The following is a 17,690-nucleotide window of genomic DNA, read 5'->3' as shown; positions in this document are numbered from 1 at the left end:
GGCGACTTCCTGTGCGACTCATGAAATAGACAAATCTAGATTTAAAGAACCATAGAATTGAATATATACTTTTCTTTCCTTTTTAAGGGGCGCTATGTATTTCTATCCCCCCCCCCCCACGAACTTCAAGTTAATTATCTGCCTGTTCCAGCTTTCAAAAATGCTTAATTAAAGCTGTGGAATTTTTTTCGATGTACTTTTTATGGGCCCATAATTAATTTTAAAACAACCTAAACTGTATAAATTGATGCAGTTGAATATCAAAAGATAATACGGAGACATTAATTTTTGATGCTTGAGAAGATATAAATAAAAAGTTGAAATCAATGTTATTACATGAATACCCAACTCAAAAGTAGGTCCGGCTAATTACTTCATATTAAATCTCCTGGGCTTCGTATATCTCTAAGCAAACACAATATTTCAGAAACCGGGAATTCTATTCAATTTTTTAAAATTATTGATGTGGCGGAAAACCCCACCAAATTTCAGCATTTCTACAGTAAAATCGACAATTTTAACACTGATTTCTATGAGGATCACCCTTTTCCTGACCCTCAAAGCGATGATGATTATGACGTCTATTCAAAAAGCCTCATAACTGAGAGTATTTAAATGTAATTGTATTGAATAATAGCATGTGTAGCATTGAAAGTATTGGCAAACCATTATAGAGGCATAAACTATTATACATATACATATACTAACAGGATTAAAGAAGTGACAAACAGTTGGAAAGGCATATACACGTCTGAAACGCATTGCTAGGGAACCACGGTAACCAAAGTAAACGTTCGGAAAGTTATTGTTGAGGCCCGAAAACCATTGTTGCCCTACAGTTTTTGCCCATTTGGGGCACTTACTTTGCTCTGACAAAAATTTAAAGTAGCCTATCGTTTAAGTTGGGTCCCATTTGGTATATATGCAAAATTTGGCGACGATCCATCAAAAATTGTAGATTTGTATAGAGAACGAACATACACACACACAGACAGTCAGACAGAAAATCAATTTTATATATATAGAAGATTATATTTATACTAATAATATATAAGTAATATATTTCATAGCTTTTTCGGTGACTCCGTAGAAATGGATGCGTCCTCGGGCACACATTGCAGCCAAAAGTTATCTTCCAACACGAGTTGACTGTTAGCATCTTTGTAGCTTTCATGGCTCTAGCAATGGCACTAATGACATCAGTGAAATTCATCCATGACTAAAGGAAGAGACACACTATACTGACGTGACGTGATTTCACGTCATGCCAGAGACGTTGTGAATTCTGATTCATGGAAATTCATTGACGTGGGAATTTCACGTCACATAATTTCCAGGAATCAGAATTCACAACGTCTCTGACATGACGTGAATTCCCGTCACAAGAAGGAAGTTTGAACAATAAGAGGGGCTTATTAATGGACTAGGGACAGATGAAATGAACTATCCTTGGAAGTTTATCTAGACATGTGAACATATGTCGAGCTCATTGGCTGTCAAGTGTATATCAGCTAATGGGATTTCCTTTTAATCAGTTTCTGGGCAGAAAGTCCAACGTTAATTAGAAAAATGTGTAGTTTTGAGTATCCATCAAAAAATAACTAGTAAACAATCGTTCACACTCAATAATAGGTCTAAAAATAATTTCATAATTAGGGCTATATACCATCTGAATTTTCCTCTCCCACAATCCTTCAACAATAATCTCAGTGACACATCGATGATCCTCGTTATCTCAACAGGATCCTTACAAGATAATTTCCATCAGTCGATCTTCGAAGACGAAACAAATTTTTATTATCATCCACACGAATTTATCAGTGCTTTAACATAATAAATATGCAGGGTGCATACCGAATAGGATATACGGCATTTTACTGGTGAGCAATTGATCCTAGAGGCATACTTCCAATTAGAAAAAGTTTCCAAATAATGTGTAGTACTCAGATATGTCATTTATATTTCAAGGGGCTGTATGGTTAGTAAAATAAAAACAAAAAAAACTTTTCATACAGTCTCTGTGTCTGTCTTACACATTATTGGGTTAAAATCTTTTGATGGTTTTGATTAGAAAACCGCATCAAAAGTTGATAAAAAAATATCTCGTCACATTAAAATAATAAGTCTAAAAATAGTTTCATAATTATTATCTCAATTTTTATCCAACAATCTTTCAAACTGCTTGAGTGACACATTGATTGCCCTTATTATCTGAACAGAATCCTTACAAGATAATTCCCCTTAGTCGATCTTCTATGATGAAACGAATTAGTATTACTGACCATGTTATTTCTCAGCCATTAGTATTTCTCAGTCTTTTCACATATAGTAGTAATTATCACCTTACTATATATAAACAGCACTTTTCTAAGCCAACAGCTTGTTTTGCATCTGAAGTAAAAAAAAACAAAAAACATTGGCAAAGATTCAGTTTCTAAAATGTTCTAGTAGTAGTGTAGTCACAGGAAATTCAAGAAATAAATCCGCCGTGCATTGTGTACCACAGTCAGATGAATAGTACGTCAGTCAATCGGTTGAACAAGAAGGGCTTATCAAATACTGGACTAAGGACAGATGGAATGAGTTCATTTCATCTGTCCTTAGTCCATTTCCTGGCTTTTGATACACTTTCTGACCTAGGAAGTGTATCTAAACATGTGAACATATGGGCCACCTAGTCCAGTAGCTGTCAGGGTACATTAGCTAAATGAGATTTCTATAAACTTGTATGCACTTTCTGGGCTAAAACTAAAACGTTAGTTAGGAAACTGGGCATGAATAGGAGTCCGCCAAAAAATAGCTAGAACAAGATCATTCCACGCTCAATGAGAATTCTTAAAATAATTTCATAATATTAGGGCCTGCTATCCCAATTTGCCTCTCCCATAATCGCTCGCATCAACAATCTCAGTGATGCATCGATATTATTATCCCAACAGGGTCCTTACAAGATAATTTCCATCATTCGATCTTCGAACGACGAAACAAATTACAGTAAAACCCTTTTTAACAGTCAGCTTTCTTGCACGGCAAAATATTAATTTCCCTGGTCTATTCAAAGTATGCATTTCACCAGGGGCGGCTCAGGCTAACCTGCCGCAGGGTGCAAAGCCTCGTTTGCTCCCCCCCCCCTCCAAAGAGGAGGGGAGGGGGGAGCCCATTGCTCTGCTGACAGAGCAATGGGACTCTGGGATAAACACGATTTTCTTAATACAAAGCGATTGTTTAATGAACGAAATATGCCCATACGTCCCGCTTTTAAGGAAACTTACTTTTGGTCCAAGATAGCTTTACCGTTTTTAATTATGCCAGATAACTTGATCCACATTAAAACTCTCATTGATGAGCCATCATTACCATGCCCCCACAACCTGCAGCAGAAGAAATAGGTTGAGACGTTTGCAGGCCCCTCTGCACTGAATTTATAGAGTGGCAAAAAAAAATGACGAGAATCATCCGAAGCGGGATCCCTGTCAGCATCACCCTTGTGGAAGCCCATGACCATCACTCACACTTGTCCCGTAAACAGGATATATAAACGACGCAACTTTTATATTTAGAAATTTACCTCATTTCGTTTCTGGTGCTCCAGAGCCGGACAAGTAAGACGCCGAATTTTTGCTTAACCATTATATGACAGTTCCAGAAATTGTCCTGGATGAGGGCACCAAAATCCATACTTTCCCTTTTGTGATAAAGTACACTCTTGTTTCTGGTATTACTGGCCCCAGGCTCTGTATGTTCCCTCAAGTTTTATAAACATCTTTGTCATCAAAGTATGACTCAAAAGCGTAAAAATTATTGAAAATGTTGGCGTCTAACTGAAACCTAAGCTGCCGTCGCTTGAAACCTGCCGCCCGGATGCACCGCACCCCTTGCACCCTCACTCAAGCCACCCTTGCATTTCACACCTCCTCTTTCACTGACGAATTTTTTTTTTGTTCCGCTGATGTCCACAAAAGCGGAATTTTACTGTATTCATCCATGACTTTATTAGTCCTTCAATACAGTAGAAATTATCACCTGTATATACTACAGCACTTTCGCAAGCCAACAGCTTATTTTGCATCTGGGAAGAAAGGGAAAACATTGGCAAAGGTTCAGTTTTCTAAAATGTTCTGGTAGTAGTTTAGTCGCAGGAAATCCAAGAAACTGTCCCCCGTGGATCGCGATTTACCACAGTCGGATGGATAGTAAGTCAGTCAGTCGTTTGAACAAGAACAAGAAGGGCTCTTTAAAATGAACGGGAGGAAAAGCAGCGGAAAAAAGGAGCAAAATCGCGCGCACGACATTTTTGTAAAGCGAGAGAAAAAGAATCCTTACTACGTTTTTGCTTGTTCAGGAGGACGACACGGGCGCAATGACATGACGCAATGAGAGAAGACCTGCTTTTGCTTCTTTTTTGCCACTTCTCTCTTCGACTCTTCTTTTCTCAACACGACCAGTTGAATCTTTGACTTCTAGACGTTCGAACGCATTTCCATTCAACTCTTTCATTTTTTTGATTTTCTTTTTTGTTTTGATTTTTCATATTTTTGCCGCCCCATGTTACGTGCACGTGTGAATGCATTTCGAACCCGTTCTCGAGCTTTTATTAGTTCTCCAGGTTGTTTATTATTATGATTTTATATTCTGTTTGGAAGCACGTAACGAATCATCGGCGTCGTGAATGTGTCTTGAAGGTATGTCTGTCTGTCTGATGAACTGATTCTCTCTCTCTACCCTGGTCTTGATTTATGCCAAGGTTTCGGGAGGTTGTTTCTCGTTTGCACGCGTGTGTGGTTATATGTTATGCATATTAGAAGATCTCTACGCAGCGACTGGCGGCGTGTAGTGGATGTGGATATGACTTGCGAAATGTCACTTTTATGTGTTCTTGTACGACGACGGTCCGAAGTTTTACGTTTGTGTTTTGTGTGCTTTTTATTATTATAGACCGTCTTTATGCCGTATACGTAAATTTAAGATTTCTTACGCACTTATGCCACTTTGAATTCACCGGCCATTCAATTTCAACTACACAAAGTTCCAGAATTTTGCCATTATCGGGAATATGAGATATTTGAAAAAAGTTTAACTTATTATTAGTTCAGTTTTTTGGATAATGTGCTAAGAGAGAGAAAACCGAAATGTTTCCGTTTGACTCGTGAAGTCTTAACTCACAATTAAGGCTGACAGAAATCTGACAGACTTTCGTGAGAATGAGTGTATCAAGCATGGCCATCGAAATAGACGTGAGGAATGGTTCTCACACACCTTCAGTGGAAGATATTCCGACTATATACTGTAACGGGCATGAAGTAGACAGTATAACCCAACAGTCCAAGTTGAAATGGAGCAGCAGCAGCAGCTTGTGTTGCAACCGCGATCGTACCAGTCAGCATCTGGACGTTTACCTGAATGAAATGTACGAACTGTCTAGTGCTCCGAGTTACGAAGACCTACCGGAAGTGTCTGGTGAGTATCTTCGCACGGAACATTGTTTTTGTTTTTTTAATTCTTGTCTAACAACACAGTATGTCTAGCATTGATTGACATTCATACTGAGAAATTCTCTGTGGTTTCTACTTCACATCGTACCAGGTCCGATTCTGGCGTTCAAGAGAAACTTGCAGTCGTAGCAACGGGAGTAACCTGGTATCCAACGGGAGGCCGGAATCGGGTTCGATGTTTTGGTTTGGTCGTAGTACTTACGCGTGTAGTATCATGTCAGACATCTACAACCTGTTGCTCATCTCATCCCAACTCCAAAAACGTAGTGTTTATTGCAGCATCTAAGGGCGGTTCACACTGCACCGATACGGTAAGTGATACATCGCAAATCGTATCATTGTAGTATCAGTCCAGCGTGAACACGGCCTAAGCGGGCAATGCTCCACTATGATTTATTTACCCATGAATGATGTATCGACTTCTTAGTTAAACACAACATTCGAGTTTGATTCAACAATTAACATTACGTTTATTTCAGTTTCGAGCATGTGTCAGTTACCGTATGGAATGTCCAGGAGCCCGATTTCCGCATGGGTAACATTATCCTAAGGGCCCCCATGCTTTAAGGGGGTCCCCAAATTTATAATGGCATAAATTTTTATAAATTTTATTTAGTAAAATTTTGAAAAATCAAATAATTTCCCCTAATCACATCATACCATTTCCAAAGTTCTCATTATTAGCAAACCCTATTTAATATCCACTTTAATATTGTACTAATCAGTGATAGACCATACACAGCATGCATAATGCACCTATTAAAATATTAATTCCACGACAAAAATATGTTTCAGTGTGTCACACAGTCTTTTGTTTGATTCCTCAATTGCATATTTTTTTTTCTGTAAAATGATTTATGAAAGGATGGCGAGAAAGTTTGATCAACATGAAATCTTCAAATGCCCCTCATGACTTAGAAAAGGTTGAAGACTCGTGGTCTATTTGACACGATACGCTGGACATTATGTACGTAATTGAGAATGAATCTTTCGGTGATAATAAGTTATCAAATCGCTTTGATCACGCTAATCACTTGTCACTCGTTCACGGCCATATTTCACATAAACTTTTCATGTTAAGTTGCTGAGAGAAACTTATTGTGGGGTGAGAGTTCTTATTCACACTTTGCTTCCACGGACCATTTTTTTTGTGACCATATCCTGAAAGCCACGGACTCCCTTAAAAGAACATTTTTCAGTACATAACATTGATTTGATTATTTTTTCATCCAAACTTTCTGAAATCTTCCCAAGGACCTTGATATATAACCCTGTTGTAGGGTGATTGTGAAGCTGCGAGGAGAATTTCTGTGATTGAAGGGTGGGGGGTTCAGAGTTTCCGGGGAGGGTGCTGTTTTCGAAAATTTCACAACCTCTCAGTGATGAGATCTTTTTACCACATCCGTAATTTCCCACGAATAATCCGAGGTTGCAAATTCCACTTTTGTGAAAAGAAATGTAATTGTGTAATCCGCATTGCAAATTTTATCCACCAATAATGAAATATCAAGGAATTGGAGAAGATTGATTGTTACGTTTTTCTAAACAAAGGATCGATTCCTCTACTCACCGTCTTAATCTATATTTAGTATATAGATTAATTATTACTATATTATAACTTATCTATACGCCGTCTATAAATCTTTAAAAAAAAAGACAACTATTTTTTATGAATTATTTATGAAAATATTCATTGTTAATCCAACCTATCAGAGAAGCAACTCATGAGATGCACAATATGAAATTACGATGATTTCTTTTTTTTTTGTATAACAAGATAATACGGTAGTTTGTGATAGAAATAAGGAATGGGAGGTGGGCGCATCCGCATTTAGTATGGCCAAGGCAGATTTTCAGACAGCAGAAAGTCCGAAAAACCTCACAATAGTATTCTTTATTTTTCATTCAACCAAGATCGTGATTAACTGATATTTATGGCAAAATAAGTATGTCGTAATATTCATTTATTTGAAAACTGAATATCCCCACCCCACCCCCTTCCGTCTTATTTTTCTTCCGTCATGACCATAAATTTTCCGACAGCTTATTACGGATACGTGTAGATACGATACTTCTGAGCATGAAACTCAAAACGGTTCGTGAAAAAGAAAATTTTATTTTTTTTAATATATACCATATATTTCTGATGTTCTTGGAAGTAGTAATAACGTGGTGTTATGAAGATAAATGGTCACCATGTCATCATGTTACACGTTGTTACAACATCACTTTTTCCAATGGAACTCGGGAAGGAAGAAAGTAATTATGTCAGTTACGAAACGGGCATTATATTAAAAGAATAGCACGGCTATTTATTTTAGAATTAAGTAGAAGTGAATAGTTAGCTGTTCGGAAGCTATATTCGGGATTTAGTTGTTTTGAATATGAAAATACTGTATGAAAAGTGAAAAAAAATATTATGGATGAATTTTAATGCTGTCAAACTTCCAAAAATCACATTTGAAATTATTAAGCAATCACATTGCATTCACATTTTAAATGTTATAGTTCGTAGTTAAATATTCACTAAATGCTAAGTATATTACAGTCAACGCCGCTCATTAGAATCGCGGATAATGTTACCATTTTTGTATTGTTATCACTTATGTAACGAAAGGAACGGACCAATATCATAACGGGGGAGAGAATTCGTTCGCAGTTATCTGGACTTCGGATAATGTTATACAAATACAAATACAAATACAAATACAACGCCACAACAGGCAAATTGCCCAACGAGGTGGCTGACTTAAGAACATCATGGATCCCCGGATCAATTTCAACCAAACTTTTTTTTCTCCTTCTGTAAGTTATCGTTATCAGGATGCAAGATTATGAAGGAGGCTAGAATGTGTTCTCTTCTCCCCATTGTTGACAAATATTTCCATTCTTAATGTCGTAATCGGTACGTAGTATTATATGCGTGGAGCTGCTTTTGTGATGGACTTCCTATAGTGAAAGGGAAAAAAAGCTCTTTCCTTCAGTTCTTGATCAGTTTCTTTCAATTGAAATTCATTTTTCTGAGAGACTTTCTCAAGAAATTTATGAAACCAATTGTATACATTCAAAAAAAATATCCACGATATACATTAGACAGTTCTACTCTAAAGCCTCATTATGGCTGAATTAAAAAAAAACCCATTATTTTAGCTTGAAGGGGGAAAAAATCCCGTTTTAGAATACAAAAAAAAAAGGAACGACTGAACCATTTGCAACCAATAATGTGGGAAAGAACAACTGAGTTGTACCATTTTACCAATACTCTCTTACTTTACACAGGGTATGTGTAAGTAAAATTGTTGCATAAATAAAGAAGAAGAATACTCTTTTATCATATGTACGGTTCGACCAAACGGGACGTACGGTCACCGCACTTGCAAACGGGATTTTCTGGATAGTTATTATTTGGTTATTGTTATCAGAAACCTCGAGACCGGATGCGATCATCCATTAAGCGTCGTGGACTATATAATAAATAAATCATATAAAAAAATGTGAAACGGAAGTGTGAGTAAGCAACCCTTTAGACAAAAATTGAAGAGTGATAATATGCTCATCAAGATGGAGCAATATCCGAAATGGAATCTGGCTGCATGGCACTCATAGTTGGGTGATCAGATTACTGAAACATCCAGCAAATTCTCACCAAAAATCACCAATTTTCAACAAATATTGCATGTTTACTAGGGTGACCATATAACTTGCATTTTTCCGTCAGCGTCATTTTTATTTTAAAAAATGTCCCGTTTTTTCTATACTTTCAACGAAAAGCGCAAAAAATTTAATTAATCAAGGACTAAAATTATTTCCTATATTTGTTAATTATATTGCGGTAATTATGTCTAAAAATATAAATATTCCCCCTCGCACATTATTTTGTCTTGTTTAACGCTTTTTCATGAATTACATTTTATTGCTTTACATTACCCCTGCGATTTCTGGCAGTCGTTAATTTCTCCGCCATTTGACACATTCTGAAAGATTGAATTCAGTCACAATTGGCAATTTTGCTTACCAGTCACATTTTGTGCGAGAACTGGTGATTTCCCGTGTTTTTCTCGATGAAATATTGTTACATTGTTGCCTACTATTTATGGACCAGCAGTGTAACTAGATTGGTTACTCGCTAAAGTGTCTGTAAAATGATAAAAAATATAACGAAAGATTTGAATTATATGCAATCTTGTAAGTCGCTCCTTTGGAGTCCTCCAGTCAGTTTAGACAGTTTCTAATATGTGTTATGATCTTTCGAGACTGGTACATGTTGCAATGTGTGAACATAACATGGAGTTTGTTTCTGTGTAATGCTTCTTATGTGTGGTGCTGCCATCTATAATAAGTTTTTCCAACTGAGTGAAGAGTAATGATTGAAAAATTGTACCGTTGTACACCTGTTGCTCTCTGGCAAGATTTTTTAACGGGCAGATCGGCTCGTATTCGCGCCTCGATGATGGAAACCTGGAACGGAGTTGCCTGGTTTTGTTTTCTGTGGTTGCTGAAATGCGACGCCTGGTCACAATACTCGGGGCTAGAATAACGTGCAAAGTGGACTAGATGTTACTGGTTTGTTGCTTGGCCTTTTCACATTCCCCGGAACTTTGTCCAGCGGACATTTAATTTTGGGAACCATGGGAGCATTAGTGTACTCTCGATGAATCTTCTCAATACTGGAACGACGGGAACTTCGAACTACCTATAATGATGGTAGCAATCATTTAGACCGATATAGGAAAAAATTAACAAAAAATATGTTTTTCTTTACCGAAACTTGATACGATTAAACCGTCAAAGATTCAAAGATCCATTAAATTAATCGAATAACGTACGAGGACAAACTTTTTCAAAAGTGTGTCTTTGACTGGTACAAAAAGGGCACAGTAGAAAAGAAAAGCAAATACCATGGTAAAGCATCGGTTCCCTCAATATTAATGGTCGCATAAGAAGACTGTCCATTTCAGCATGTTTTGCATGTTTATCAGTTACAAATGCGAGCCGATCTCCCCGATAAAATGTCTCACCACACAGACCTACAAACAGTACAAGTATTCAAGGAAACATTTATTTTCTGGATATTATGCTGAGGTGAACTCGGAAAGAAGAGTCATCTTGTCTCCACCGGAAATCGAACCCAGGTCCTCTTGCATACCGGGCAAGCATGCTATCATCTACAAGTATTTATTACACTTCACTCACTTCACTTCTCAGCACTGAAAAATTAGACACAGCACTAGAGAATATCTGCATAGCGGTAGAAATTACCGCTTCCGTCGTTCTAGGTAGAACTTCATTGTACCACTAAACTAAGGAACCTAGAATATAAGTCGTGAAATTTCTCTCTAGTGTCTGAGATAAAACCGTTTGGGTGTAAACACGTGCCAAAGTAGGTTTGCGATCGAAATGACCACATCCGTCGTTCCAGTGTTAATATTTGTAAATACCTATAATATAAGCATCATATTAATGAGAAAACTTATTGACATAGAATCTCATGTAATATGTTGATGATGTATTTCCCGTCTTTTCTTTCAGGTCTCTCCGTCGGTAAAGACAAAGCCGGAGCTATCATGACTTTACCTTCTCCTAATGTACAAAACGATGATGTAAGTACCGTTTATGCATTGATTCCTTGTATCTCAACAATGCGGCCTTTTTTTCTCCAACAGCTTATACTTATGACGTCTCTCAACGTCCACGATGAAAATTTATATGATCTATTGAAACCATAAGAATGCTGCAAAAAAGAACTGATGCTTTGAAATATACGAATAAATCGTGAATGTAGAATATCGATTGAATCATGAGGTGATAGAAACCCATGAACTAATAATTTTAACAGTCCACTAAACAAAGCACTGTATGTAGCATTGCGGAAATTTGAAAATAAATATATTCTGAAGAATATTTCTTGATTTCATGGGATTAATGTGAGACATCCTTTGAAGATTTCTGCCGCAGCTGCACACGAAACATCAGATTTTGTTGAAGATTCTGGACCCTACCTAGGAAAAGGACCATTTTGTCGATAATTCTCAAGGGTTCCCGTTGTTGAAAAATAAAAATTAAGATTTGAGGTGAATACATCTTTTAAATCATCTGAAAATACTGGATGTATAATCAAAAGGATGCCTAACGAAATGCTTTTAACGCTTATATCTTAGGAAATATTCAGAACCTATCAGTGTTTTTGATGTCTGTAGGTAGAGCTCATTGCGAGAAACCTGATGATATTGTTACGGAAAATATGATAAATCGGAAATTATATATATATAAGCATAATTACCGATTATTATGTATAATTACCAATCGTCTCGGTAAGTTTGATCTATTTTCCTACATTTACCATTTTTGCCGGTGATTATACATAACTCCCGATCGAAGTTGGTAAGTATGATAAATATGGAAGAAATCATACGGAAATATCAATGAAATTTCAACCACTCATTAATTTCTTCCGTACGTGATGGGTGCACAGCACATATTTCACCGTAAAAATTAAATTAATTTGCAATAAGTGTTATAAGGCTAAAAACGTAAAATGATTAATACAAATACAACGCCACAACAGGCAAATTGCCCAACGAGGTGGCTGACTTAAGAACATCATGGATCCCCGAGCCATTTTTTGGAGGCCCTACCTACTACTGCTACACCACACATGCACCACACAACTCACTAGGTAGTAAATTGCTGATAACCGGAGTGGTGCTCGGTCTGAAAAAAAGAAAGTGTCTACCTGCACTCGGATTGTGACGTGCATTGTGCTTACCACAGATTTTTATAATTTTAACTTTTTTTGTGTTTACTATATAAATCTATATACATAAAATGTAACATGTCCTGACTGACTGGCTGATTTATCATCACCGAGCCGAAACTGTTGTCGCTATAAATATCAAATTAAGTGAAAAGTTTTATTTCATGGCGTAAATACTCACTGAGAAAGGTTTTTCGAAATTCGACCCCCCCCCCCCCTAAGGGGGTCAAAAGAGGGTTGAAAGGTAATTTAGAGAAATCACGCCAAGCCGAAACCACTGAATCTATAGTCATGAGATTTGGTCAGAAGTTTTATTTCGTGACGCAAAAACTAACTAGCATTTCATTCATTTCATTTCATTTCATTCCGTGCACCGCCCAGGCTCTATCGACCATTGTCAATTTTAGCCATTGCCCGGATGAGGGGCTGGGAACTAACTAGCAAGAGGGTTTTCAGAATTCGACCCGTAAGGGGCTCATAAGAGTGATCAATAAGTGTGGGAAGGGGGTCATATGGAGAAATAACCAGGCCAAGCTAAGACTACTGAAGCTGTAAATACGAAATTTGATCAATAGTTATTTTTTTTCATGACGTAAAGACTCACTAAGAATGAATTTTTGAAATTCGAAATCTGGAAAAAGGGGGGGGGGGGGGAGGTCATAAGGGATTTCAAAGGTTATATAGAAAAATTTGGCCACACCGAAATCGTTGAAGCCATAAATGTGAAATTTAGAGTATTATATTTCATAAAGTATATTTTATAATATAGATACCTACTAAGACGGCATTTCTGAAAATTCATTTCCAAGGGGGAATCATCGCCGAGTAGTTTTGAGAATACCAAATCCACGCGAACGAAGCCGCGGGTAACGGCTAGTATATATATACAGTATATATATTACCCTCATATGCTTTGAAAAGGGTTCTCATGTTTGGCCAGGTGGGTGGATAGGTAGGTGGGCAATAGGAGGGTGTTGCTACTTTTCAAACAGATAACCCTTTACGTTAGAGGTTCCGCAAGGAACGTTAGCGTGGGTAATCTGCCTGGTATTTCGCGTTCAAGTCATTACCTACCACGCGATTCGCATTCACGTCTAAACTTGAGGCCGTGTTGCTGGCTGTACGAGTAGTAGGACCTACTCCATTTTTTTTTTGCCATATAGTTTTCTTTTATAACATCCTTTTCACAGAACTAGTTCTTGGACGAAAATTTCTAGCAACAATGATTTTTAGGCAGTTCAATTCACAATGACGTGTTTATGATTTGATTTTTAAGACGTTTCGAAATCATTTCCAAATTTAATTTCCTGATGGTTTTTCCTTTAAAACGGCTTTGAGAAATGATTTTCAATGATTATTTTTTTTCAAGCGATGAAAAAAATTTTAAAGACAATGATTTTATTTTTAGAATTTTCCTATAAACAATGTTTCACAAAACATTTTCAAAAACAACCACTTCTAAAAAAATTATTTTTTGATGACGATGAAAAAATGTTTTTGAAAACAACAATATTTACGAAAATGGGGGTTTTCGAACATGGTGCTCTTGATATCATGGTAAATATTATGAGAGTGCACATCAGAAAGTAGTGCATAAACCACCTCTAGATACCAAACGTTAAATACATAGCGAATTAAAGTTAATTATTAGTTCTTCCAGATCGGCTTAAGATAATCCAACGATATGTCTCTGGTGCTGCGGTATGACTACATCTTCGAGTTCAATGAAGACCATTTTCTCTTGCAGAACCCACTCCCAACAAGGAAGTAAATAGCAATAAATTCAAGACATAGGAGATCATGGGTCTTCAACGCATGGTCAAGTAGGGTCCTCGGAACTTTTAGCAGAGGCCCGCTTATGCAAATACTCTTATATAGTTACATAATTAATACAATTAAATTCTGGTTTGTATTCAATCAGAGTTATTCAAAGTAATCGTAGGACATAGGCAACTGCTTTTCTTTTGAAAACCCTGATTGGTGATAGGGAGGTTCTAACGAGTAGTAATAACGCGTCGAGACCCTCTCCATCACCACTCTGCCAATCGTAACGAGCGGTAGTACAAAATGCCATGGCTAGATAAGTTAAATTGCTTTCGGTGACACCTTCTGTTCACTTGACGTAACACTATCCTAAATCCTAAATATGACATAGTGGCCTGTGGGTTCCGACTGAAATTGGCAATCAGTGCATACCCCTGAGTCATTTCTTAGCCATCCTGGACTAGTAGTGCTATTTTCGCCATGGTTGTATATGTTTTATTTTTAAACTACTTAGAGTTTAATATTACCCATATTGGGTTATTAATCTAGGGGGAAAAGAAAGCTTAAGTAGGCTGGAGGAGAAATAGAAAGCAGAAAGTGTCACTCAACAGGGCAGTGACAGAATGTCACTTCATCAGCCTGTTAGGACGTCATTAAGTTATAATTAATGCTATTCTTTTAACACTAATCATTCATCATAATGCATATATTACCTACTCTCATTTTTATGTTCAGCGTCAACTATAGATCATATTAATAAATGCGATTATATGTTATTAAATGCAGTTAATTATGATTATTTGATTAAATATATATTATCTACAAAATTTGATATTTTGCAGTTGGTCTAATTATTTACACTATATATAGTTGCTTATATACATTTTTCGCAATCCCGGTACCTCCGGTCTTTTCATAACCAGAAAGTTTTTGAGTCTGGAAAAAGCTGATATATGATCTTTTGGGTAAGTGGATATTTCCCTAAGATTTGGTATTCTGACTCTTCAAGAGTTTGGAAGAGATTATTAGCCAGTTTTTGTGCAAATGCGTGTATGGTGGGCATTGCAGTATCCTTTCTTATACTTCTATTACTGATGAACCAATTGGCTCCCAGCATAGCTCTTATTGTTTTGTTTTGATATTGTTCTAATTTAACCATGTGTTGATTGCTCGAGTAGAGCCACACTGGTGCAGCATATAAAAGTATGGATCTGATAGCCATTTTGTATACATTTAATTTGTTCTTGATTGTCAATGTTGATCTGCTTGCAAGTATGCGTTTTAAAGTGTGTTTTGCTACGTCTGCTCTTCGTATTACATAATTGCGTTGTTGCACAAATGTCAATCGTTTGTCAATTATTATTCCCAGGTATTTAGTACTTATAACAGGTTCAATGAATTTCCCCCCAACCACTATTCCGGCATCTGGGGGTAGATCTAGTTTTCCTGTGATCCACATAAATACTGTCTTGTCTGCATTAAGTTTAACTCTGCTGTTTTCGCACCATGTTTCGACTTGATCAATTAATTCTTGTAAATTACTTAATGCCTTCTGTGGTTTTCTATCTGTACAAATTATCATTGAATCGTCTGCGTACAGCGCAGTAATACCCTTAATTGCCACTGGAAAATCATTCATGTGATAATTGTGGAGGCAAGGTCCTATAACACTGCCTTGCACTATAGATGATCTAATTCGTCTAGTTGTAGATATTGTGTCATTGATTTTTACATAAAAAGTTCTTGCTGCAAGATAATGACGTACAATTTTAATTATGCTAAAGGGTAGGGCCATTCTAATCATTTTATAGAGCAACTCCTCATGCCACACTTTGTCAAATGACTTACTTAAATCCAACAGTGCAACTGCAGCTGTATCATGATAAATTCTAGCTTCTTGGAGTGTTTCTATAACTCTTAATAATTGTGTGGTTGTCGAATGACCGTCTCTAAATCCATGTTGTTCGGGCCCAATTGTTGGATGAGACTTTTCGTAAGTGTTGATACGTGTTACCACAACTCTCTCGAATAACTTTCCAAAATTACTAAGCAATGAGATGGGTCTCCAATTGCTTGGAAAGTGCAAATCTTGGCCAGCTTTTGGTATAATTTTAACAATTGCTGTTTTCCAGTTAGATGGGAAACATTTGAGCTCCAGCAATCTATTAAAAATTTTGACAATATATTCTAAAATATTATTGGGCAAATTCTTCAGTGCCATATTTGAAATTAGGTCATGCCCAGATGCTTTCCGAATTTTCAAATGTTTTATTATTGTTTTTAATTCATTGATATCTGTTGGAGTGAGAGCTGTTTGTGTTTCAGGTGGAGGATTATCAAAATATTCATTAATAGTTCTAAGCACTCTCTCGACCTGAACATTTGAAGTATTAGTGTTTGGTGAGAATTGCAGTTCAAAGGTATCTGCAAATACTTCTACCTTATCTTCATCTGTATATACCAGTCCATGCGGGCCATGTATAGATGTAAGTCTTTGGCTACGGGGTTTTTGTGCTCTATAAATTTTATAGAACGACCCATCCTCACAATTAGCATCTTCTAGGAACCTTAGAAATCGTTCACTTGTAAATTCCCTGATTTCTCGACGTGTATTGTTTCGTAATGTTGTATATCTGAGCCTATGTGTAGCATCTCTGGTTCTTTGCCACCTTCTTCTAGCTCTATTCTTTTCTCTTATCATTTCCCTCAGATATCTGGGGAGTGCTAATGGGTTGTTTTCGTTTGACCTTTCCCGAGTGGAATTATTAACAGTGTCCTGCAATTTTTGTGTTAATGAGTTTATTTCATTTTCTATATCTATGGTACACTCACTAGCATTATCTGGTGTTTCAATTCCTGTAAGCACTTGCCTATATAGTGGCCAGTTTGTAATTTTTTTGATTTTTTGTTGTATGGGAATTTCGAAATCAACATCAATAATTGTTGGCCTGTCATCTGATGAAAGTGCAGATATTACCTCTACTGCTAAAGGAACACTGAGGTTTTTGACCAGTGTAATATAGGACGTCTGGTGTTCGGTTGCTGTCATCCGGATAGTGTGTCGCAGCACTTGGCCCGTATGTAATAATATTTTTATTTCTGCAATACTGCTCTAATATTCGTCCTGCTGCATTGTAATTATTTGAATTCCAAATTGGTGATTTAGAATTTAAATCACCGCTAAGAATTGTTGCATAATTGCAGTCAAATATATGATTTAACAGAGAGATATCAAATTGATTATTTGGTGGTTTGTATAAAACACAAATTCGGATTTTTCTAGTGCTAGTGAGGTGCAAATCCACTGCCAACGCTTCGCAATCTCGGGAATGTGGGAGGTCAACAATGTCATAATTTAAATGCCTTTTGATATATAAGGCTACTCCCCCTCCTCTTTCGTGGGTTCTATCTTTCCTTATACAATCATAATTTGCTATCTTAGCTGTATAACATGGTTTTAAAAATGTTTCGCAAATTAACATCAGATCAAAATCTTCATCTGCAACAATTTCTCTTAATTCTTGGAGATCACGAATAATACCTCTGGCGTTCCATGCCATGATCTTGAGATATTTTATTTGTTGTGAACTATTATTGAACATTGGTGAAGTTTACCGATAATAGTTTCATGGATATTTCAGTAAAGCTATCAATAAATACTGAGTATTTTTCTTGATATG

The 17,690-nt window shown here is 36.7% G+C and overlaps 1 protein-coding gene across 1 annotated transcript in view; it reads left to right on the top strand.

Moving 5' to 3' along the window:
- The window catches only part of LOC149084226 (uncharacterized), a 385,762-nt gene that overhangs the window by 245,949 nt on the left and 122,123 nt on the right, over window positions 1-17,690 (top strand). Inside the window, exon 6 of the mRNA XM_089234569.1 lies at window positions 11,022-11,092. Coding sequence (XP_089090695.1) covers window positions 11,022-11,092 — 71 coding nt within the window. The remainder of the gene's footprint in view (window positions 1-11,021; window positions 11,093-17,690) is intronic.

This window comes from Pholcus phalangioides, unplaced genomic scaffold (genome assembly GCF_987345545.1).
Source record: "Pholcus phalangioides strain wild (caught in Gottingen) unplaced genomic scaffold, Ppha-v1.0 ptg000008l_1, whole genome shotgun sequence".
Taxonomy (NCBI): Eukaryota; Metazoa; Arthropoda; class Arachnida; order Araneae; family Pholcidae; genus Pholcus; species Pholcus phalangioides.
The sequence above is the reverse complement of the archived record's forward strand: the minus strand, read 5'-3'. Positions and strand labels throughout refer to the sequence as shown.